Source organism: Aphelocoma coerulescens, chromosome 21 (assembly GCF_041296385.1).
Source record: "Aphelocoma coerulescens isolate FSJ_1873_10779 chromosome 21, UR_Acoe_1.0, whole genome shotgun sequence".
Taxonomy (NCBI): Eukaryota; Metazoa; Chordata; class Aves; order Passeriformes; family Corvidae; genus Aphelocoma; species Aphelocoma coerulescens.
This window is the reverse complement of record NC_091034.1, coordinates 7,913,648-7,936,068: the sequence shown is the minus strand read 5'-3', so window position 1 is coordinate 7,936,068 and position 22,421 is coordinate 7,913,648. Positions and strand designations below refer to the sequence as shown.

Here is a 22,421-nt window from a genome sequence, read left to right as displayed (position 1 = left end):
CCACAGCTTGTGACGGAAAACAAATTTACCCCGTGTCTCCTAAGTCTTGTTCCTTCCATCCATCCATCCATCCATCCATCCATCCATCCATCCATCCATCCATCCATCCATCCATCCATCCATCCATCCATCCATCCATCCATCCATCCATCCATCCATCCCTGCGTGGAAAAGGGAAGGCTGGAGCCAGGTCACAGCTGCCAGGGAGAGCGAGCATCCTGCACGGGGGTGCAGAGGGCCGGGCGGCAGCGGAGCTCGGCCGTGTCCCCGCGGGGCCGGGGCAGCCCCGGGTCCCCCCCGGGCCCCTCCCGGGCTGGCGGCAGCCGGCGCTGGCCCCGCCGTCCGTCGCTCACCCCCTCGCCGCCGCCGGCGCGGCGCTTCCCAGCGCCTCCGCTGTTTAAATGGGCCAAGTTAGAGAAGCGGCGGCGGCGGCGGCGGAGGGGAAATCTTGTTTGGTCTGAGTCTCCGAACTGTGCGGTGACTTCTGAGCACAGATCAATACGTGTCTGTCCCGACTCGGGGGCCCGGCCCAGCCCGGCGCGGCGTTCGGGGGCTGCGGGCAGCGGCGTGGGGAGCGCAGAGCTGGCGGGGATGGCTCTGTAGATGTCTGTGTGCCTGTGCGTGTGTAGCTGCATTTATATTTATATGTATATATACAGAGGGATATGGAACGTAACCCCGCGTTTCTAAAATTTCGTGCAGGAGTGCGAATTAAAAACCAACTGGCGGGGATCATAAAGGCTTCGGTGGGAGCGGGGCGAGTCTGCACCGCGCAGGTGAAGGTGGGCGGCCCCGGGGAAAGTTCGCCGCCGCCCGGGTGTCTGGAGCCCCGCGGGCAGAGCGCGGAGAGCCGGCACCGGCCGGGGCTCCGTCCTCCCGGCGGGCGCCGGCGGGGCGGGGAGGGGTCGCGGAGCGGCGGCGGGGGCGCAGCGTTTAATTTTAATTATTGCATATAAATAAATAAACCAGGTGTCAGTTTAAAGGAAGCAGGGGGGCAGGGTGAAAAGGGGGCTGGGTGGGCGGCGGGGAACCCTCCAGCCTGGCGAGAAGGTGGGTTGATCTCGGGGAATCAATAAGCTTTTTTTTTTTTTTTTTTTTTTTTTTTTTTTTTTTTTTTTTTCCTTAAACCAAAATAATGTCTACGGCAGCAGAGACCTCTCCGAGATGTCAGGTATTAGTCCGGAGGGGCAGATCTGCGAGCCACACAGCAGCTCCCGGGTCTACGGTACATTAGCCTCTCCGTGGGAGAGGGATCCCAGACAGCTCTGCTGGGGAGCCAGCCCAGGAGATTTGTTAGCGGGCTGCTCCGGGGGATACCAGCCACCTCCGGCACCCGAGCGCCAAAGGTGCTTGTGCTGCTGCTGCTGCTGCTGCTGGCGCATTTCGTCCAAACTCCAGCCAGAGCGAGGGCAAGTTGAACCGGAGACATTAGAGCCACTGTGCTTTGGAGAGACGAGGGCGCACGGGGAGCGCGGCGGCACCATGCCTGCTATCAAGAAGGAGCGACTTGACAGGGAAGAGATGGCCCTGGCAGCTTTTAACCAGCCCATGGAAACCTTACCTGACTACCTCGCGCCTCTGGCCGCCGCTGCCATTCCGGTGGTCACCCCGCACCCGCCGGCTTACGACCAGATCTTTGCCCACCGCGCGTACCTGGGCTTCCACGAGACCCACCACCCCCACCCGCACCACCCGCACCACCCCCACCACCTCCCCGAGGACCTGATGCTGGAGAGGTTTTCCTCCATCCCGGATTTCCAGCCCTTCTTTGACAACGGAGAGCCTTGCATCGAGGTGGAGTGCGGGGAGAACAAGGCGCTGCTCTACATCAATAAGTTGTGCCAAGGGAGCAAAGGACCCTCTATCCGGTACCGGGGAGAGTGGCTCACCCCCAACGAGTTCCAGTTTGTCAGCGGCAGAGAGACGGCCAAGGACTGGAAGCGCAGCATCAGGCACAAAGGTAAAGGCAGCGCTCGCCGTGTGCCGGGGTCCCCGCGCCGCCCCGCTCCTCCTCAGCATCCTCCCTCTCGCCCCCGTGCTCGGGCAGCGGCATCCGCGGGGGAGCTCAGCGCCTATGAGCGTTCGCGGGGAGAGCCGAGTCCCGACCCCCGCGGCCGTGCCCCCCTCCCCCGCGCACCCCCGGCCCCTCTCTGCCGGATCCCCGCGCCCCGGTTCCGCCGAAGTTTTCCGAGCGATTTGGGAACGGTTGCCTTTGGGGAGGGTTTTTTGGGGAAGGGGGAATTGGGGGGGGGTCTCCTCTCCGCTGGAGAGAAGTTTCATTTGGCGCGGGCGGAGGTTTGAACACCGGGCGGGTGGCGGGGTGCGGGCTGCGGGGCTCGGCTCGCTCCGGCCCCGCGGGCGGGGGTGGTCGCCCGCCGCCCCTGCGAGCCGCCGGCGGTGGCGGTGGCGGAGCCGGCGCCGCGGGGAGCGGCAGCGCGGCCCGGCCAGGCACCGGCGGGGCGGCGGGCGGGGCGGAGGGGGTGTTCCCCTCGCAGCTGGGTGGTGCGGGACCTCCGCGGCGCCGGCGGCTGCTGACGGGCGCCTGCCCTGCCTCCCTCCCCTCCCCGCCCGAGCCGGCGCCGCAGTCGCGGCTCCGCGGCGGAGCTGCTGCTGCGGGCGGCAGGTGGAGAGCGGGGCCCGGCGGGGCCGGGGGGAGCGGCGGGGGCGGGCGGGCAGAGCCGAGCCCGTGCGGCACGTAATGAGCTGAGAGCTGGAGGTGTCAGCCCGGGGGGCCGAGGAGCGATTAGGAGGTGACTGACACCTCGCCTCGGTTATTGATCGCCAGAGAGCGGGGGCAGCGCTTCGGGGCCGCGCTAATTGTCGCCGCGTCGCGCATCGCGCCCGTTTCTTTTATTACTGGGCTCCTGCTGCCTTCGGGAAGCCTCAGTTCCTCTGGGGTGAGTCAGGAGGAGCGAGGCGCAGTGGACGGAGGAGCAGCGGGAGGGGCCCGGGGCCGTGCCCGGGGCCGTGCCCGGTGCGGGGGCAGCGCGGAGCCCGCGGGGCTGCGGGAGCGCCTCCGGCCGCGGCTCCCCCGGGCTGCGGCAGCGCCGGCACCGAGCCCGGGCAGGGCTGCGAGGGCTGTGCCGGCCTCGCCTCCGCGGGGACCTGCGGGGGAGAAAGTTGGCTGCAGGGGCAGGCGGGGATGGGTGCTGGTAGGCAGGCAAGGGGAGGGCTGTTTATATGGGAGCAGACGCGTGCCTCCCCCTCCCCCCTTCCCGAAATACTTTCCTTTTATAAACGTGCTGATTCTTTTTCTTCTTCTTCTGCTTTTTCTTCTTCTCTGCATATAGGGAAAAGTTTGAAGACTCTTATGTCCAAAGGAATCTTACAGGTACATCCTCCAATCTGTGATTGCCCTGGGTGTCGAATTTCGTCTCCAGTGGTAAGATTATTGTTAAACTATGTGCTTTAGTTAAGACATCTTCCCTCTCCTCTGCCTCCTTCCCTTAAAAAAAAAAAAAATCCCTTTGCTTCTGTGATCATGGAGCCGTGATCTCTGAGGGTCATCGAGGCTGCCATTGCCCTGCCTGCACTGTGAGGGTTCCAGCAGTCTCTTAGAGGTGAGCAGAGAGGAGCTTGGAAGCAGAGCAGACGGGAAGAGCGGTGTTTGACCTAAAGGAAGCAGCACTCGGTGTGATTTTTTGGTTTTCAGGGGGAGCTCTGTGTGTGCAGAGACAAATCATACAGGAGCCTCTTCGGTATTCCCACCCCTTCATTTCTGTGTATTGTGCAGAGGTGTGAAAGTGGCTAAATAAAGCAAAAGGGAAATGTAATTGCACCCACGTGTTAGAGTCAGAACAGCCACAGTTTACAAACCATCAGTGAATTCGGTTAGAGGAACAACTCATGTTAAATGCTTACAACTTGAGCATCATTCATATCATAGATCAGTTATGGCTTTTAGAGATCTTCCCAACTTTTGGGTTCCTTGTGTATTCTGCTGTCTTGCTTTTTATCCTGAGACTTGGAAAATCTCTCATCAACATTCTCGTGGAAAAGATGTTGATGCTATAAATAAAAGGCGACTGAAATCCTAGTAAAGTAAGGCCTTAAAACAGTTCATCGTGTGTAAAAATAACCATGAAGTACAATAACATCTAACCGGGAGGGCAGAGCTGTTGGTTTGGGGAACTAAAGCAGCTCTTGGTCTGAAAGAACAACAGTGACTTAAAACATTGCCAGTAGCACTGTGGAAACAGATACAGCTGGAAATTTATGTACTTTTATCCACTGGAAATCAACCATTTTTGATTTTGTTGCTTGCTTGGGCTCGAGTGGACAGTCTGTGTTCACATGCAGCATCTTTAGCACCTGGAATGACAGAGCTGGGAGTTCCAGTCCTTCCTGCGCGGTGTCTCTGTGCGTGCACGGCTGTGGTACAAATATCCACATTCCCCTGGGAAGGGGCTCGGAGCAATAACCAACAGTTCCAGAAATTAATGGGAAGATGTGTCTTGCCTGTGTGGTGTGGCAGCAGCCACCCCACAGCAGTGCTGCCCATCATTGCCCTGGCATTTGAAACCAGGTAGGCTGAAACCTGGCTCTTCCCAGTCCTCGAGTTTGTGGGGCAAGGTGTGATGTGGTGTGAGCAGCTTTCTCCAGCTGTGAGTTTTCCCTGTGCTTTAGTTGCCAGTTGAGTGGGTCGGAGCCAAAAATCTGCCAAGGATGGGGATGTGCTGCCACTGTGGGGATGTGGAGAAGTGCCTGGCCAGGGGACACTGTCTGCTGGACATTTTCTGGGTTAGCAGTAGCCAAAACACTTTCCTAGCAGCAGCATTTTTAGGAGTTGTGCAGGGGTAGGTGCATTTCCAGATGGGAAGACAGCTCTGCGTGAACCCAGTGTCTGGTACAGGCTTTGAGAACTGAATTTGGAAAGTTCAGATAGAGGAAAAAAGAGGTTGGTGCAGTTTTGGGAAAGGAGAAATATATCTTTCTGGACTTGCCTCCCACTGCTTCCCCAGCTGGGAAAGGGGGTTTGGATGTCAGAATTGCACAGCAAGGCCAGAGCCCAGTGAGGACTTGTATCAGAACTGTTTCTCAATGCTCCCTGAACTTTCTGTGCTGTAATTGGAGCACATCTCTGACCAAAGGACAGTTCCACATTTTGAACCTGAAGTCTTTAGGCAGTGCTTTGTGGTAGCATGCACGCACTGCACATCCAGAACAGTCACACAAGGAGGAGGATTAGGAATCGGGCACGGTTTATCTTTCCCCATTTAGTGATCGCCCATTCGAGCACCGCTGAGATCCAAGGGCTAATTCTCCTCAAAAGCAGAAATGCTCTATATTTTATAGTGCAGATGATGGACTTGGAGTGCCCTGTGGGGGTATGGAGATGGGGAGCCGACCCTGCCTGCAGCTGGTTGCACTGCTCCGAAATCAGTCCCTGGACAGCGGGAATAGGCCAGGAAAACTCAAGCACTGCCTCTGGAAGGGGGCAAGGCAGCCGCCTTTAGGCGTCCGCATCTCCGCACAGGCAGCACAGCCTGGCTCTCGCTGCGGGGAAGGTGCCGTCCCGTGCGTGCCCCGCCAGCCCGTGCAGCCCGGCGGCACCGCCGGCTCCGAGCCCCTGCCCGGGTCCCTCTCGCGGTCGGGGGGAGAGAGGAGGGGTCGGTCTGGAGAGGAAATTGCAGCGAGCCGCAGCCCCCGGGCTGGCAGCGCCGCCGGAGCCGAGCCGGGCACGGCCCCCCCCCCGGGCCGGCCTGAGCCGCTCCCCGCAGGGCTCCGAGCCCCGGCCCCTCCGGCCCCCCCGGTGCCCCCCGGCCGCCGCTGGCGCCGCGTCCCCCGCCCGTGGCCCGGGGGGGCCGGGGCTCGGCGCCCGCCCCCCGCCGCCCGGCGCAGCTCGTTTGCTGCAGCTGCAGACGGGGCCGGCGCCGGGCCCCGCTCCGCCACCGACCGCCGGTTTCCTGCGCGGCTCGGGGGGAGCGGCCCCGCCGGCGCCTCCTCCCCCGGGCCGCCCCCGCGCCGGCGGCCGTCCGTCCATCCGTCCATCCATCCATCCGTCCATCCATCCGTCCCTCCATCCATCCCTCCATCCATCCATCCATGCATCCATCCGCGGGGGCAGCCGGGGGGATGCGGGGGGTCCCTCTGGGCCGCACGGTCGCTCTGAGCCGCGCGGGATGCAGGGCGGACCCCGGGAATGGGGCGGCGCGGGATGCGGAGCGCATCCGTCCATCCGTCCATCCATCCATCCATCCGTCCATCCATCCATCCGTCCATCCATCCATCCATCCATCCATCCATCCATCCATCCATCATCCATCCCCTGCGTGCTGGGATACGGGAAGGGCTGAGCGGCCTTCCCAGGGCCGGGGTGCGGGCGCAGCCACGGGGGAGCGGGGTCTGCCCCTGGGCTGTGTGCCCTCACTGAGGTTTTTGCCGTCTGGACGGGAGAAATGGCACGGGTCCCTTCAGTTTTGCAGGGCACAGGATGCCAAACCTTCACAGAGTGAGCTGCCAGATGTGAACAGGGCCCTTCCCCCAAATTTGTACTTGTCAGTTTTGGGCAGGCACAGTTCATGTTGTTTGGAGCCCTGGATGGATTCCAGTCTGTTCTGGTGAAACCCATTCCCTCCAGGGTTTCCTCTGCTCCATCGAACTTCCCTCAGCGCTGCAAACAGCACCATTCTCTCCATCTCTGCTTTCATCCTGCAGCCAGGGCTGCTCCTGGAAGGGGCAGGGGGCTTTTACAGCCCTGAAATCCTTACTGATGAATGAAAAGACCTTAGATTTCTGAAGTCCAGCATCACACATCCAGGATAACAGTGGAAGGACATTCCTTATGAGACACTTGATTGTTTCCCTTATCAGACAGACTGTGACCTTTGCTGTGTTTTCCATTCTCGCAGTGCTGCCTCTGAAAGGGAGTTAGGGCTGGAGATTGGCTGCTCCTCATCCTCTTTTCCCATCATTTCTTGGACAGGGTGTCTGTTTGAAAAGTGGCCCTCGTTGGGAGTTCAGGGTTTGGGGCATAGGTAGAGAAGGAAAGATGCATTTCCCCAAAGCTGTTGTGATGTGGCCACATTCAAACAAAACAAAACAAAAAGTGCAATAAATGATGTTTGGGGTTTGCCCCATCTCCTCCATCACAGGCAGAGACACAGGGTGGCTGTGCAAACTGGGGCACTGACAATGGGAATTAATTTGCCTGCTGGGGCCGTGTTTTGCTCTTGGCTTGATTTATATGTGATTTTTTATTTGCTGCTTTTTGCTTTTCGTCATCATGGTTGTTGTTTTCCTTTGCTGCCCTGAGGTTCAGGCGTCAGTCCAAGACTTTGTCAGGGTGGAAAGAGGAACTATCTGCTAACTTCAAAAATGCCAGTAATGAGCAAAGTCTGTTGTTTAGCCCTGAGGTTTCTGAGCATTCTCCTGGTCCGTTTTGGGTGCAGGGGTGGAAGGCAGCTCTGTGTCACCCCAGAGAGTGGCTTTGTGTCACTCATGGGCTGGCTCTGGCTACAGCTCCACTCTCTGTCCTTCCCCAGTGTTCCCCTCCTGGCTGCTCCACAGTTTCCCTGGAGAGCCAGGAGCAGAGCAGCACCTGGGCAAGGGAGGGAGATCCCGGGGCTACTGAGTGTGGTGGGATCCAAATTCAGAGGCTTTGACCAAAAGCAGAATCTCCCACACCAGGCAGGAGTCTTCCAGGAGAACTCTCCTATGGAAAGAGGACTTTGCATGCTGGAGAATTTACTTGGCTGCCTGCAGAGGCAGGATTAATTCTGAAATTTCACTGTTAACGGAATAGATTAGATTTAGGGTCCTTTCTGAGCTGCTGTGGGCTTAGGGATGGGAGCTGGAGAATGTTGGGGTTTATGTGCAGGGACTGTTTTCATAACTTTGCCTTTGTGTCCCTCGGGGCTGCCTTATGAATGTGGAAAAAGCCCCTCTGTAAAGCAGACTTATAAACCTCCAAATCCCGCCAAGGTCTTTGGCACAGTCTGTTGATTTTTATTTGTGGTTTCATGCTGATTTGGCTTGTTGCTTTTAATCCAGCACATTTTAGTTCAGGTTAGTGTTTGTTGGAGGTTTTGGAGTTGGATGGGCTTTTTTTGTTTATTCGTGGGAGTTTTTTTGGTTCTGTTTTGTTTTTTAAAGGACTTGGCCCAGGTGGATTTCAGCCTGTGGTTGCACTGCGGTCTTGCAAGTCCAACTTGAATTCTTAACAGAAGTTTATTCAAACTCTGTCAGATCTCAGCTTTATGGAGAAACTGGAGATGCGGTGAATCCTGGTCTGAAATGGGCTGAGGGACTCACAGGGCCCACCCAGTGCTGGGCAGGGGCGCTGAGTTTGGGTCCAGCTCACAGGGGTTCCTGCTCTGAGGGCAGTGGGAACCTCTGTGCTGCTGCTTTCACAGAAGGGTCCCTAAAATCCACTGCTCTGGGGTCACAGAGTGCTTCCAAGAGGGGATTTTCAGGAGAAAACAGCTGGAAATGGGATCAGTGTGGCTGGGAGAGGTGCTCTGAAATGTGCTGTGCAGTGAAGTTATTCCTGATGGTCCAAACTGCTCCTGCTCCCAGCAGCAGCTGCCCCTGTCAGGGGGCTGGAGGGTGGGTGCTGCACCCATAAAAGGAGCAGTTATTGTTCTGCACAGAGGCAAAACAAACCCAGATCAATGGCACTGAGAGTGCCAGCACAATGCTGAAGGATTTAATTTTGTGGATTATTAAATACCCTCTGGAAAGGAAAATATTAATTGGATTGCAGGCTTGTGAGTGAACAGCAGAGATGTAGAAGCAGCTGTGGCTTAGGAAAATAATTTTATCTTACAAGGGGCTTTAAGGAGCTCCAAGGGGGGAGGTTTCCCCTCGTGCAGGAGCTGGGATGAAGATTTCTGCTCTTCCAGGGAGCAGTGAGGAGACAATGGAGGGGAAAGGTCTCGTGTGATGGAAGAACGGAGGAGGATCCGTGTGTGAGGTCAGTGCTTGTGGAAACCAGGCCAGTGTAACCCTGCCTGGGAGAGAGGGAAGGAAAATTTCTGCTGAGCTTGGTGTGTGTGAGGGTTCTGCTTGGAGGGAGCAGATCTTCTCCTGGGATGCTCTAAGGCTGCAGAGGGGGTTCCTTATCCCACAGACATCGGCATGGGCTTGATTCCCTGAGGTGTCCTGGGCTCTGCTGTAGGGAGAGGCAATTTCTGAGCCCTCAGCCCCTCTGGGGGCAGGTCTGACCCAGGAAATGGGCAGCTGCAGCCAGCTCTGGTGACTGGTGCTGGAATTCTCCTGCTCTGAGGAAAAGAAAGTGAGGCCTGGGAAGAAAGACAAATAAATGTAGAGAAGCAGGGGAAGCAACATCATCTCGTTAGCGCCGTGTCAAGGGCAGTGTAAAGGTGACACAGGAGAAGTAATTTTGCTGTCAAAATTATTTAGAGATGTCATTAAACTGCTTAGGGCTGTCTCTGGTGCTTCAGGGCACAGACACCTGGTTTTAATTTGCACTGCTCTGTGTCCAAACTCGCTGGCCTCACTCAAAGGGAGCGGTGCTCGTTTGGAGCCTGGCGGCAAATGCCTTCAGTGAACTGGGAGCTGAAAGGCAAAGGGTGACCAAGAGCACAATGAACTCCCCCATAAACTTTGTTAATTTAAAACTATCAACCAGTTCAGGTCTGCAGGGATGATGAACTTTTCAGCATGCTCGTTCTGGTTCAGTTATGGGACAGGGAGAGCAGAGAACAGTGTCCTACTGGAAACCTACTGGAGGTGTCCAGGGTCAGGTTGGACGGGGCTTGGAGCAGCCTGGGATAGTGGAAGGTGTCCCTGCCCATGTCAGGGGGTGGAATTTAAGGTTCCTTCCAAGCCAAACCAGTCAGGGATTTTATGATTGGCCCTGGACTTTGGAAAAGAGATCCCCTCTGTTTTTATTTAATTATTGCTTGACAAAAATATTACGCTTGTAAAATCACTCTGTTGGCTCTGTATTTTTTTTTATTTTTCTCTCCTGTTTGTTTGCTTTTGTGGGGTTGGTTTGTTTGTTTTTCCTTCCCCCCTTCCCCCTTCTGCATTGTCTTGCCCTGTTTCTCCTATGCCCAGTCTGTTTCCTTTATCTGGAAAATGTCTTATGATGCCCTCTTCCCTCCCTTCTTCCTTCTCTATTGAAATGCAGCATCTTCACTTTCTCAGCTGAAGAATTCACCATTCTCACCATTTCAGGGCTTTTTCTTGCTGTTGGGACATGCTCACCTCCCTCACTCCTGGCAGATGTCACTGGAGAACTCATTACAGGGCCCTCTGTCCCAAACTTGTGTTTTCCAGCTGAGGGCAAGGAAAGACTCTCCTGAAGAGTTCATTAATGCTGCAGGAATCAGGTGCAGTTTGCAAATAAACCAGAGCACCTCTGCTGTGCTCTCAGCCTGCTGTGGAGTGGAGGTGCCTCTGTCCACACCCCCTGCTCTGCTGGAGCTCTGCATTTCCTTCCTGTTGTTCTTGGCTCTTATTTTAGCAAAACCAGCGAGGACAGAGAGGAAATTACACATCCCCCTGGGTCAGAAATAGAATCTGATCAGGGATTTTCTTGTAACAGTCTGAGGATGAGGAAGGATGAATGAAGGGAATTCCCAGGCACTGAAAGGTTCTTGCTCATTTATTTTGCCTCTAGTCCATGGGAAAATTGTCACTTTTACTTCGTTTTGCACATGGATACAAAGCCACAGGATCTGGGAAGCCCATCAAGCCCAAGTTTGCCCTGTTCTTTGATTAGCTGCACAGAAATATCGCTGTGCATCAAATCCCTCAGTTTCAGATGTCAAGACAGCGTCAATCCCTCTGCAGAGCAGGTTCTTTAATCATCTCCATCTCCAGCTGGAAGGGAACCTGCAGCAGCATTCACCAACCAGCCAGGGCAGTGGAGGCAGCGTCACCTTGGGGTGACATCCACCGGCACCAGCCAGGGAAGTTGTCCCCGTGGCTGAGAATGGGAATTCCAGAGAATTGGGAAGCTGGAAAAATGGAGAGCTTTTGGTGATGGAAGAGCCACAGGACAGGAAATACAGAAGCTGAGATATTTCTGATGACAGAACTGCAGCGAAGTTGTGTTTGCTTGGAGCTGGTGCCCAGTTCAGTGCCGGGATTGCTTCAGGTGATTTCAAAAGCAGCTCTGGGATTTTAAACGACTTTGGTTCACTTGGGCCTCTTAATCACCACAGCTCCTTGGTAGGAAACTTCCCTGTTCCCTTTGAAGAGCCAGAGTTCCCTGCCTGGAGTGTCCTACCCCGGAGCTGGTGTTTATCAGAGCTCTGGGCTGTGCTCGCTCGGGTTAGGAGTGGATCCCACCCCAGGGGCAGCTGCTGCTCTGCCTCTCCCTGCCTATCTCTGCCCATCAAATTGCAAAACCTCCCCTGTAACCCCATCCCTGCCTTTTATCCGGAGATGGATGTGATAGGTGGTACTGGCTGAGGGAGCTGCTTTTGCTGTGTTGCCAGGGCAACCAGAGATGGCCCCTGAAGACAGGAAAGGGCAAACATTCCTTTCTGCTACAGTCTGGAGCATCAGTGATTGAATGAGATTAGATGGAATTAGATAATCCTGAAATTCACAGTGATTTGACGCCAGACCTTTATTAAATAAGTAAAAGTACCAGCCCTTATAATAAAAATGAATTCTTTTAGATCAATAACTTTCCCCACTGTTCGTCACAGCTGTGTTTCTTGAGATCTCTTTTTCTGTGGCACGGAGTGAACCACACAGACCTGCCTTTTTTAATTTTATTTTTTCTCCTCTCCCAGAGGGGACTATGATATCAATTCCTCTTTTATTTCCCCCTTGTGATTCACCCACTTAACCCTAAAGTGCCCTTGCAAAGGAAGGCACTGCAAGGCTCTTCAGGGATGATTCAATGCACTGGAATTTACAACACTGGGGTTACTTAAACATTGCACACCATTAGTCTTAAGTATTATAATGTTTTAGAGTTAAAGAAAGAAAATGAAAACACATAAAAATATGTTATGAATGGCTGGGAAGTTTTTTTTGTTCCTTGTGTGTTCCATGCCCAAAACTCTTGGGACCTCATCCATGCCTGGCGTGTTCCTGCTCAGCTGCAGTGGGACCGATAACATCATGTTCACATCTGAAGTGAGTGTGGGTTAAAACGGGAGTGCGGGGTGGACTTTGATCACAATCAGCCAAGATTTACCTCGGTTTAACTCTGCTGACTTCCTTTTCATCTTCAGACTGGCAGGGCTTGCATCAAAATCCGCTGTGCACCAGAGGGCACCCAGCAGAGCATGGAAAATTTGGGGTGTTCTGGCCCTCAAGCAGCCCTGTTTCTTCTCAGGCTGTGTTGGCCCTTGCAGAGCAGAGGGTTGATTTATTCAGATAGATTTTTTTTTTTGGTGGTGCAGCTCCAAACACCCCTGCTGAGGGTGTTGCAGGCCCAATGGACAGTTGGTGGTGTCACTGCAGAGCAGGAGCAGCCTGGCTGCTCCTCAGCAGAGTGCTTTTAATTCTGAATTAAAATGTAATTCATTTTCTAATCCCTGCATTAACAGTGGGATTTCTTAAAACATCTTTGGCTTGAAATTCAAGAGCTGTTCGTGCAGGTCTGGATCTGGACTTGTTTGTATCAGCAATGTGGATCTGGGTTTTTTTTGAAGTCTCACCTTGTTGTGATGGATTTCTCAGGCGTAAGTTCAGTTAAGAGTAATTCCATGAGGCTGGGGAGCATTTCTGTCCCCTGGCGTGTGCAGAGGGCAAAAATCATCCTTGCTTTGGGAGGATTTAGTTCTGCCTTTGATGTGTCTGCTGTTGTCTTTAAATCACTGTAGAATCTGCAAAAAGTGTGTTTAAAGGATATTTGAAATTATGTGCCCTAAGTTGCTGTGCTTTTCCTTTAGCTGAAAAACTTCCATCTTGAGAGTAATTTTGGTGTTGTGGTGGGACTCCTCCAACCCCCTGGACTGCTTTTCATGGCAAGCTCTGGAAACAAGAGTGAAAACTCATTTTTCCCCCTGTATCATAAGGAAATACTGAGATGCAGCAAAGTGAGAGAGAGGGAAGGGCAGAGGAGGCTGAGAAACGGGTGTGAGTGGTGGGTTCAGAGCAAATTGATCTGCACTGGGAATAATCCCACCCTCACCAGCAGGAGAACAGAACAAGTTGCTCATTTTTAGGATCATGGAATCCTGGAGTGGTTTGGGTTGGAACAGACTTCAAAGCCCTCGAATCTCATTCAGGGACACCTTCCCCAGCCCAGGTTGTCTGGAGGATTCAGGCAGGCAGAATTCTCCCTTGCAGGGCTCTAATTCCACATTCAGAAAGTTGTGTGGTGTCAGAGCAAATACCTCGCAGAAATCCAAGCACATTACGCTGGCACTATTGTCTCAGCAAAAAAAAGATATATTGGTTTAACATCTTTTCCATTAACAAGCTTTAATTTGCATAAATTATATCGCCCTCTGTTAATTTATTATTACTTGTTCGGTTTCCTCTATTTCATTATTTCTCCTGGGGGTTATAAAATTACTTGGATTATTCTGCTTAAGCTTTTTAAAATACAGTCACAGTGCTGTGTTTTCCCATTTACCTTGTATTTCCTCATTGTTCTGAGGCTCATTAAAAATCTGAGTGAAGTGTCTCAAGAACTTCCCTGGATAAGTATCCCAAAAGCCTTTTAGAGCAACTTACCCAAATCTGCTGATTTAAACCTGTATCACTTTGGAAGTTTCTGTTTGGACACCTCCTAATTCACTGCTGGAGTGAAAAGTGTTGCATGTCCATGCCATGCCAGAGCTGGCTTTTCCTCCCAGTGCAGAAACAAAAAGATGTACTGAATATTTTTATTTTTGCCTTACTTCTGATGGTTCTGTCTTTGCCATCTAACAATGGGCTGAAGCCACTCTTACCTCCTTGTCCTCAGTAAGCCAGGCTGGAGTTCTCCAGTGAATGAAGGCATGATTAAACTCACACATGCAGTTATTGAAGATTAAAATCTTCCCAATGGGTGGGGAAGGCCCTTCCCCACTACAAAGACCCTTCCCCTGGTGCTGTGCTGATGAAATGTCCTAAAGTCTGTCACTCCTTGGGATCTGCTTTGTGTCTCCAGTGGGATTTCTGCCTTCCCCCTCCTGTTCAGAGCTGGGTTGATGGCAAAGCCGGCGTGGGGCTGAGCTGGAGCTGCTTTGGGCTCTGGGAAGGGAGCGGTGCTGTCCCTCCAGCCTCCCCTCGTGCTCCGTGCCACTCCGCAGCCCGAGCTGTGCCTTTGGGTGATGGAAAGCTGTGCCAGGCTCCCAAAAAAAGGCTCTGGGGCTGCCTTGGGAGAGCCAAGCCTTCCCCACCTCGCTGCTGCTCCAGCCCTCCCTCCTGTCTGTCTGTCTGCTCTTGTTTTCTCCTGGTCCCTCAGTCAGGGCTCCCGGTCTGGCCCCAGATTCCGAGGCGAGGTGGGTTTGAGTTGTACCAAGCTGTGATCCCAGCGTGTCCTGTCAGGGCTGCGGCTCCTGGAGCAGCCTCAGCCTCCCTTGGTGTTTGCTCTGAGGTGTCAGTGCAGGGCTGTGTGCACAGAAGAGGAGCGTGGGGCCTCTGAACCCTGATTATTTCCATCAGGAAATGCCCTCCTGCCCTCCTGCCCTGCTCCCTCCCAGCCCAGCGGAGTTCTCTGCTCGGAGGAGCCTCCCCAGCGCTGCTGGCACCGAGGGCTGGGAGTGTGAGCCCTGCCTGGCACGGAGCATCTCGGTCTCCCCGAGCTGTGAAAGCTGCCATATGCTGAGGGATGTGCAGGAAGAGAGACTCTTCCCTCCGAGCCTCCCTGGATGTTCTGGCAGTGTTTAATCTGTCGGGGGCTGCTCTGCCGCTCACTCTGATCCCAGCAGGCCGGCGGCTTCCGATCAATAACAGCCTTGATCAGCAAATAATTCCACCTTGATCAGAGAATCCTGGTAATTAGAGCTGGAGAGGAGGCGTGACATCAGCAGGGCTGGGGGCAGGCTGGCATTTCAGGAGGTGCTTTTGGGGCTTTTTGGCTGCTCTTGGAATTCAGTGTGAGCAGGGCTGGGCTGTTCTTGCCCACAGGGACCACTCTGGGTGCTGCATTATCCTCCCTCAGTGTGAAAACCCCTGGTTTAAACATGGAAGAGGTGAGGGAGAAGAGGGGCATGAAGAGAGGAAATGATCCCTTGTAATCCTCTGGGAAAAGAGCTGGAAATGGGGTTCCCCCCATGTCACAGGGCCACAACACGATGGTGGCTGCTTCCCTACAAAGAGATTTTTGTTTTTTCTTTTTATTGCTTTTGCCACCCTTGTAAGGCCCCAGAGCTGTACCATACGTACAGCCCAGCAAATCTGCTTTATATCAAGGTGTACTGTGATACATTTTATTAATATCACACTCATTATTTGAATATTTGAATATGCATGGCACATACAAAACTATTCTTTAGCTTGTGCTTTTTTATTTAATTACTTCCCATTTATCGAACACGAGCCTGTCGTTGGCTTGTAAGTGCCATGCAGTTAATTAAAAATGCAGTCAAATTCAAAGCTGCCTTTCTGGCCCATCTCAGTCATCCCTGGCTTCACCTCATGGATTACCCACCATGTGTGGGAGTCATTCCAGACGGAAAATTCAGTGAGGAAAAAGCCTCAAGAGCCTGACTTGGAGCCTTCCTGGGTTAACAGTGCAGAGAATTGTACCAAGTTTGTCTGGGAAGAAGAAGGAGGGGGAAAGGGGAGGCACCAGGGGCTGGAGGTTCAGCAGCTCAGGTGGCCCCAGCCCTTTCCTTCAGAGCTCTCCCTCTGCGGGAGCCGCTGTGCTGTGACAGCAGGTGAGAGGCAGCAGCTCAGGAGCTCCCAGTGCACATTCCTGGTTCCAAAAGCACATTCCCAGGGTGAGAAAGGCAGCAGTGGTGCCAGCAGGGAGATCTGCCCGGCAGCCAGGGCTCCTGTGTGGGATCCCTCCTCCCGGGGAGGTGCAGCTCTCCTAATCTCCCTCCCTTATCCCTGTCCCAGCTGCCCTCCTGGGCTCGGTAAATAACACCCGGGAAGCCACAGGGATCAGTGAACAATGAGTGGCCTCCCAAGGGGGCCGAATTTCTTTCCTCCTAAATTCCACCTTGGCAGTCTTTGTGAAAGAATCCACAGTTATTATTCGTTTAACTTGTATTTTTAAATGCTACTCTTGTCTTCTGTTTACCTTCCCGACTCTAAATGTGATTTCAGAGGGGATTTTTCTGGAGTTGCAGCTGGCACCCAGTGTCCAAACAAAGCCAGGCCTCTGCCTCTTGGAGTGCCTGGTGCTGCTTTGCTCTTGCTGTGTTTGGGGATGGCTCACCTGCCCCAGCACAGCGCACAGGGAGATCCAGCTGAGCCTCTGGAAGCGTCTGCAGGGATTTGTCCATCTGATCCCTGTTTATTTTAATAGGGCATTTACTTCTCAGGAGCTGTCTCAGACCTGATCTCGTGTCTCCAGAACTAATGGGTGTAAGAGTTTGACCCTAGTTTGATTAACCCTTATTTTGGCTGTTTCTCCATCAGAATTTGGGTCTGTGCTGGGTTTGAGTTGGGTTTTGCAGGGATTACACTGTGGAGTTCAGGGGATGTTGTGCTGTGCTCTGACATTTGGATTTTGCTTTTGCTTTGAGCTGGAGTGAGGGAAATCCAGAGAAAGATTCCTGGAGCAGGATCTGTCCATGGCAGGGCTCCCCTGAGCTGGGGACAGGAATTCCTGGAGCGGGATCTCTCCATGCCCTTTCAAGCAGGTGTGGGCACCATCACCTGGGGACTGGGTGTCTGCAGGGAAAACCAAAGCTGTAAACTGGAAGCTCTGACTCCTGCAGGAGGGAGATGTGATGGAAAACATGCCCAGGGTGGGATTTCACTTTCCCTTTCCCAGCCTCCTCCAATGCCGATGCTCCCGGGGTGACCCAGAGCTGCTTAGCAGAGCACAAGAGGATCAGGAGGCCTCCGAGGAGTCTGTGTCTGCTGGAGCTGCAGGGGGGGGATTAGGATTGGCACAGTGTAATTGGCAGAGCTTGTGTTTGGCTGGGCTTTTTGTTTTAACAGGCCCAGAAAATCAGCAAGTAAATAATAACTTGGGCCTGCAGTTTGCTCTGCAGCACGTCAGCATGGAAGGGGGAGCGGTGCCACCCGTGGCCCCGGCTCCCCTCCTCGGGAGCTCAGCACGGGTGCGTTTTACCTGCATTTATCCCGGAGAACGCCCGTCCAGGGACTTTCCAAGCCTGGCTCAGCGTCATTCCAGCACGGGAAGGAGCCCCAGCCTGGAGGGGATTACTCGTGCAGGAGAAACCCAAGGTGTTCCCACTGAAAACTGTGTGGGTTTTAGTTGGGTTTTTGCAGATGTGCTGTGATTTAAAGCAGGGAATGGCAGCGGCAGAATGGCCCTCAGCAAACGTCCAAATCCAGCCCCTTCTCTGCAGCAATTTTGTTTTCAAAATTGAAGGAAACCCCCAAGACTCACAACAAACAGTTGTGGGCACGTTGTGTTAATGTGGGTGTGTGTACAACAGACCGAGGGCTGGGGGGCTCTGGGTGGAAGGAGCTGCTGGAATTCCTGCGGGCTGGTGGAAGGCTCTGTCCATGGTGTCAGTGCTGCTGGAAGCCACCTCCGGCCCCGCGGTCCCAGCTCTGCTTCCCACCCTGGGGAGATTCCTCAGGGCCTGAGAGGGGAGACACCACTTCCTGATAAATCCTTTCACCTCTAAAACTTCCCCCTGCTTTACTGCAATTAACTTTGGTTCTGGTTTTCACTCCCAGGTGAGATTAGGTTCTCTTCACCTTCTCAGAAAACTCTTCCCTCTGGCATTGCTGTTTTTCTTTTTTCCCTTCCAGCTTCTTGTTTTTCATTCTTTTGATGAATTATTTACCTCTCTTGTATTATTATTATTTTTTTTAATATTCTCTTTGTGTTCACCTTCAAAACATACAACTCCCAACACTCCCTGCATCATCCCGTGCTCGTTGGGAAGCCACTGCGTGTGTTGGTCGTTGATTTCCCAGTGTTATTTATAAACACAAATGTTGTAAATCGTGTGGTCACGGGCTGGTGCTCCCAACGTGCTGAGCCCGCTGGCTGTGTGTTCCTGGTGTTTCTGGGACTACAGGGGGTTATCCTTTGGGTTTGTTGGTGCACACAGTGCCAGGGACCTGGGAGTGACCCCAGTGCCGGCAGGACACACCTGAGAGCAGGCAGGGTTGTGCTGGGGCCAGGCAGGATGAGGGCCCTGAGGTGTGAGCCACCTTCCCGGGGCTCTGGGCATCTCCGCGGGCTGAGGGCAGCTCCGTCCTGAGCGGTGCCAGGAACAAGGGAGGGATCCCCCGGCCGAGGGGATCCCCCAGCGGGGCAGCGATTCGGAGCTCCTCAGCCTGGCACTCTCAGCCTCTCTCCCCGTTCATTAATTCACTCCGTGCTGCAGCTGGGAGCACGTAGCAGCACTCTAAGGAGGCATGTCGAGCAGTTGTTCAGAAGCAGTTAATTTTTTATTGGATTTGAAGTCAGACTTCACGGGCCGAGCCCCCCCCCGAGGGCGGGGGCTGGGGAGCTGCAGGCAGCCGGACTAATTGACTTTCTCTTCTGTGGCCACCCCCAATCAGATTCACCTGAGAAACCTCCCTGGCTCTGCCTCTCTGAGGCCTCCGTCCCTCCCGGCTCAGCCATCAAGAGGAATTAAATTGAGCATCGCCCCCAGCCCTCGGGCTGGTAACCCCCCCTGCACACAGACAAACCAGAGTCACTGCGCTGGGTGCCCTGCTCCAGCCCCGTGGTCCCCACACCTGCGGGACTGACCTTCCAAACCCGCTCCAGGCTCTGTCTCCAAAGTCCTTCCCTCATTAGTGGGGATGAAATGTGTGTGGAGCTGCTGCTGTGGCTCGGCCTCCCCGGAGGCCAGGACAGAGCAATCCTGCAGCCCCTGCTCACAAATCACACCAGGGCACCTCATCCCAGCTGCTTCCCTGGAAGCCTCCCTGACTCCTTCTCCTCTTCCCTCCAAAATCACAGAAGATGACAGAAAGGCCCTGCAGGGTGTCCCCAAAAGCTGTGACGAGCAGGGGATGCTGCCATCCCTGCCTGGGACACCAGCCCTGGCCTCTGTCCCCAGCTCCTTCACCTGCATTATTTGCCTGGCCTTGTGGCTGCCTGATCCCAGGACTGAGTCTCTTCTAAAACAATTTATTCCCATTATTCCGTAGAATTCCTCAGTCTGGTACCAACATTTGCTTCCAGCTGCCACCTCTCTCTGTAGCCAGGGTAAAAATAAAAAACCCAAAACCCTCCAGTTGTGCTTGGAGCCCTTTGCCATCCATCAGCCAGGGGTCACAGTAACTGCAGCTCAGATGCTCAGGTCTCGAAACCTGCAGGAAATCAGTCTTTGTTACACGTGAAATAAAGCAGTCTATGGGGAAAATAACCATAAATGTTCATTATTTGTACAGGAAAATCAATTTGTAGGCCAATTGACCAAATAAAGTAATACAATTTGCTGGGAAATCCCCCAGGTGTGGCAGGCAAATCGCGGAGCAGGGATGGAGGCTGAGGTTTGCATAGGGAATGTGGGGTGGGAGGGACGTGGAACGGGACACCAGGCTCGAGAAAAGGAGTGAAACTGCAGAAAAGGGTACAGCCCATCAGGGGAGAGGTGCCAGGGAAAAGGGGAGAGGGGAAAATAGCCTTTTTTGGTGGTTTTACATCACTCTGTGTGTGATAGCGAGGAAGGTGCTGTGGGGAGGGGATGGTTTCTGTTACAGCAGAACTGTGGATGTGGGGAGGAACTCAGCGATTCTGTTTGATCTCTGTGAGAGTTGCTCTCTGTGACAGTGAAGACTCAGAGAAAAGAGCAAAAAGGCTGCAGCGAGGCCTGGGCCCATCTCCTTTGGGCTGCATGGAAATCCCAAGGATCTCGAGTGTGTTAAGGGCGTGTCTCCAGAGAGGAAGAAGAGCAGAAGTCAGGTTCCTATTGGGGAAGGGTTTCAGATTCTCTGGAGGCTGTTGGATGTGATGTGATGAGCCTTTGGAGGGAGGCACTGACACCTGGGCAGTGCTGGACCATTACTCTGCTCTCTCCCTTGTTTTTCTGCCGCTCCAGAGGTGCAGCAGTGAGGTGTGGGAAGAGAAGGGGAAATGTCTGAAAGCATCCACGCCTTTTTGCTCCTTGTCTCTTCACCAGAGAGGAGGGGCAGGCAAGGAAAGTAAAAAGAGAAAAATCTGTAAGTTTTGCCTTTGTTTAGGAGACAGCAACAGTGTTCCACACTCAGCTGGTGTGAGTTGACTTTTGCTCCATCAGAACTGACTTACATTGCCTGAGGACCTGGCTTCACATCTCTGCTTCCTTCTTTGCAACCTCAGGCTGAAAGGGACAAAGTCATTTGATGTGGAAACAGACACAGAAAACAAAGAGCAGGACACTTTTCAGCCTTCTTCCAAAGAGTTTTTGAAAACAGGGAGCTCCAAAGGCCTGATAGATTTTCTATCTTAGACCTACTTCCCTTCAAAGACTGGAAATTCCAGTTGGCTTTTCCCAGAAAAGCGTAGCTCTCGCTCTATTAACAAATTATCCTTTGGGCTTTTTAACTTACTGAGAGATTCTAAATGGGAAATGTTCCCTTCTGTTCACAGATCTTGTTCATCTGTTTCTTTAGGGCTTCACAAAATCACATTGTTAATATTGATGGGAAGAGCTGCAGCTTCCCTTCTGGGCAACTTTCTTTTGGGTTAAAACTTCCATATTTTCTTCAATTATAGCAGGACCCAATTTCCCTGTGCAGCCTCAGCCTCCACACGTCATCCTCTGCCCCAAAGAGCTTCCAGCATAACCAGGATAAACCCTCTAAAGAGGATGGAGGGACAGGTACAAGGCAGGGAACGTGTTGGTGGCGGCTTTTGCAGCAGGAGCCGGAGCACGAGGAGGTCGAGGGAGCTGCTTGGGATTACTCAGGGAAGTTGTGGTTTAGGATAACTGGTGTCACTGGGAGGAGATGGTGGATGATAAAGCTGTCAGTGGCCAGCTGGCAGGGCTGGGCTGTGGCCGGCAGGAGCAGGGCAAGGGACACCTCGGGAGCTCTGTTCATTGCTGAGCACTGGGCTGGGAGGTGGGATGAGAGCCTGGCCACCTTCTCCTGCCTGTGACCTCTGCTTGGATGCACATTCTGGTGAGCCCAGGGCAGCAGAGCTGTGCCTGGGCTGGATTTGCTACTGGAACAGTGGGGCTGGGAGCACACTGGGCTGGAAGGGCTAATGAAGGCCCAGGGGACAGGGCAGGATTATCTTGGAAGGCAACCTGACCCTCTCCGAGGTGTTTACACTAATCACAGCTGAAGGTAAATGCAAACTCTGCCAGTTACTCTACAGGGGGATGTGTGGTCCCCACTGCTGTGTAATTTCCCTAATTAAAGCCATTCCACCAGGTTTATTATTTGGAAAAGCAAAAGAAAAATATCCCAGGCTCTCCGAACCTCCCCCTTTCCTTTTCCCTATCTTTATTATCAATAAAAAGAGAGAGAAAATGCTGTCTGGGCTTGAGGATTTCCTTCACATATGGAAGAGATTTAGAATTCTCCCGCTCCCAGCAGCTCACAAACCTCCCCTCTTACCTCCCCCCAGCATTCCCTGCCTGCTCCCTGTATTTCCCAGCTTTACATACGTAGAAGGGATGCATGGGCTGGTTTCTTCTGCAGGTTTTTTTATCCAGTAGTAATTATTTTTGAGGGTTGAATCACAGGCACGTGAATCATCTTGCAAACAGCTTTGATATTTCTACGTGTGAGCCAGTTCTCGGGGCATTTGCATTTCTGTGCCTTTTTTCTGGCCCTGGCCTGGCTGCCCGGTGTCCGCAGGGACTGCACCTGCTCATCTGCTTGGGTCACTTCCCGCCAGGATCAGCTGTCCAGGGTTTCACAGGGACTGGCCAAAGCTTTGCTTTCATGTGCATTATTTTTCTTTTCCTCGCAGCTCTCGGAGCTCTCGGCCTTTCCATGGCTGGGATCAATTAAAGGCTCACCAGGGACTCTCCCAGCGAGGGCTCTTCCCTTCCCTGGCTGCCTCTCGGTGTCACACCAGGGCGTTCAGCTGTTCTGACCCTGCTGCAGCAGCTCCCAGGGCAGGAAACCTTCCCTCCCCTCCCTTCCTGTGTCTCCCCCAAGCCCCGAGCTCTCCGCCCCTTATTCCATCTGCGAGCTCTCCCAGGGCTCTTATGCAACTCCTTGGATTTTGGGATTCTTGGCTGGGAGGACGTGGCTCCAAGGGAGAGCCAGGAGGGGCTGGATGGGTGGGGGGAGGAGGATTTGATTTTGTAACTCCACTGACCCTACTCAGCCACACAGAGCGGAATTTCCCCCATCTCTCCAGAAAGGAAGAAATATCCCCAGTGTTCTCCATCTTTCTGATGCTCCTTTCCTTGCATGGCAGAAGGATCAGGCTTCCAGACTTCTCCACTCCCAGAACCTGCTGCTGTTCCCAAGTTCTTGTTGTTTTGGTTTTTTTTTAATTG

The 22,421-nt window shown here is 53.5% G+C and overlaps 1 protein-coding gene across 1 annotated transcript in view; it reads left to right on the top strand.

Annotated features, from left to right (window-relative positions):
- Positions 1-1,069: 1,069 nt before the first annotated feature.
- Positions 1,070-22,421, top strand: part of SAMD11 (sterile alpha motif domain containing 11) — an 86,628-nt gene continuing 65,276 nt past the window's right edge. Inside the window, exons 1-2 of the mRNA XM_069034694.1 lie at positions 1,070-1,960; positions 3,291-3,382. Coding sequence (XP_068890795.1) covers positions 1,165-1,960; positions 3,291-3,382 — 888 coding nt within the window. The 5' untranslated portion in view covers positions 1,070-1,164. The remainder of the gene's footprint in view (positions 1,961-3,290; positions 3,383-22,421) is intronic.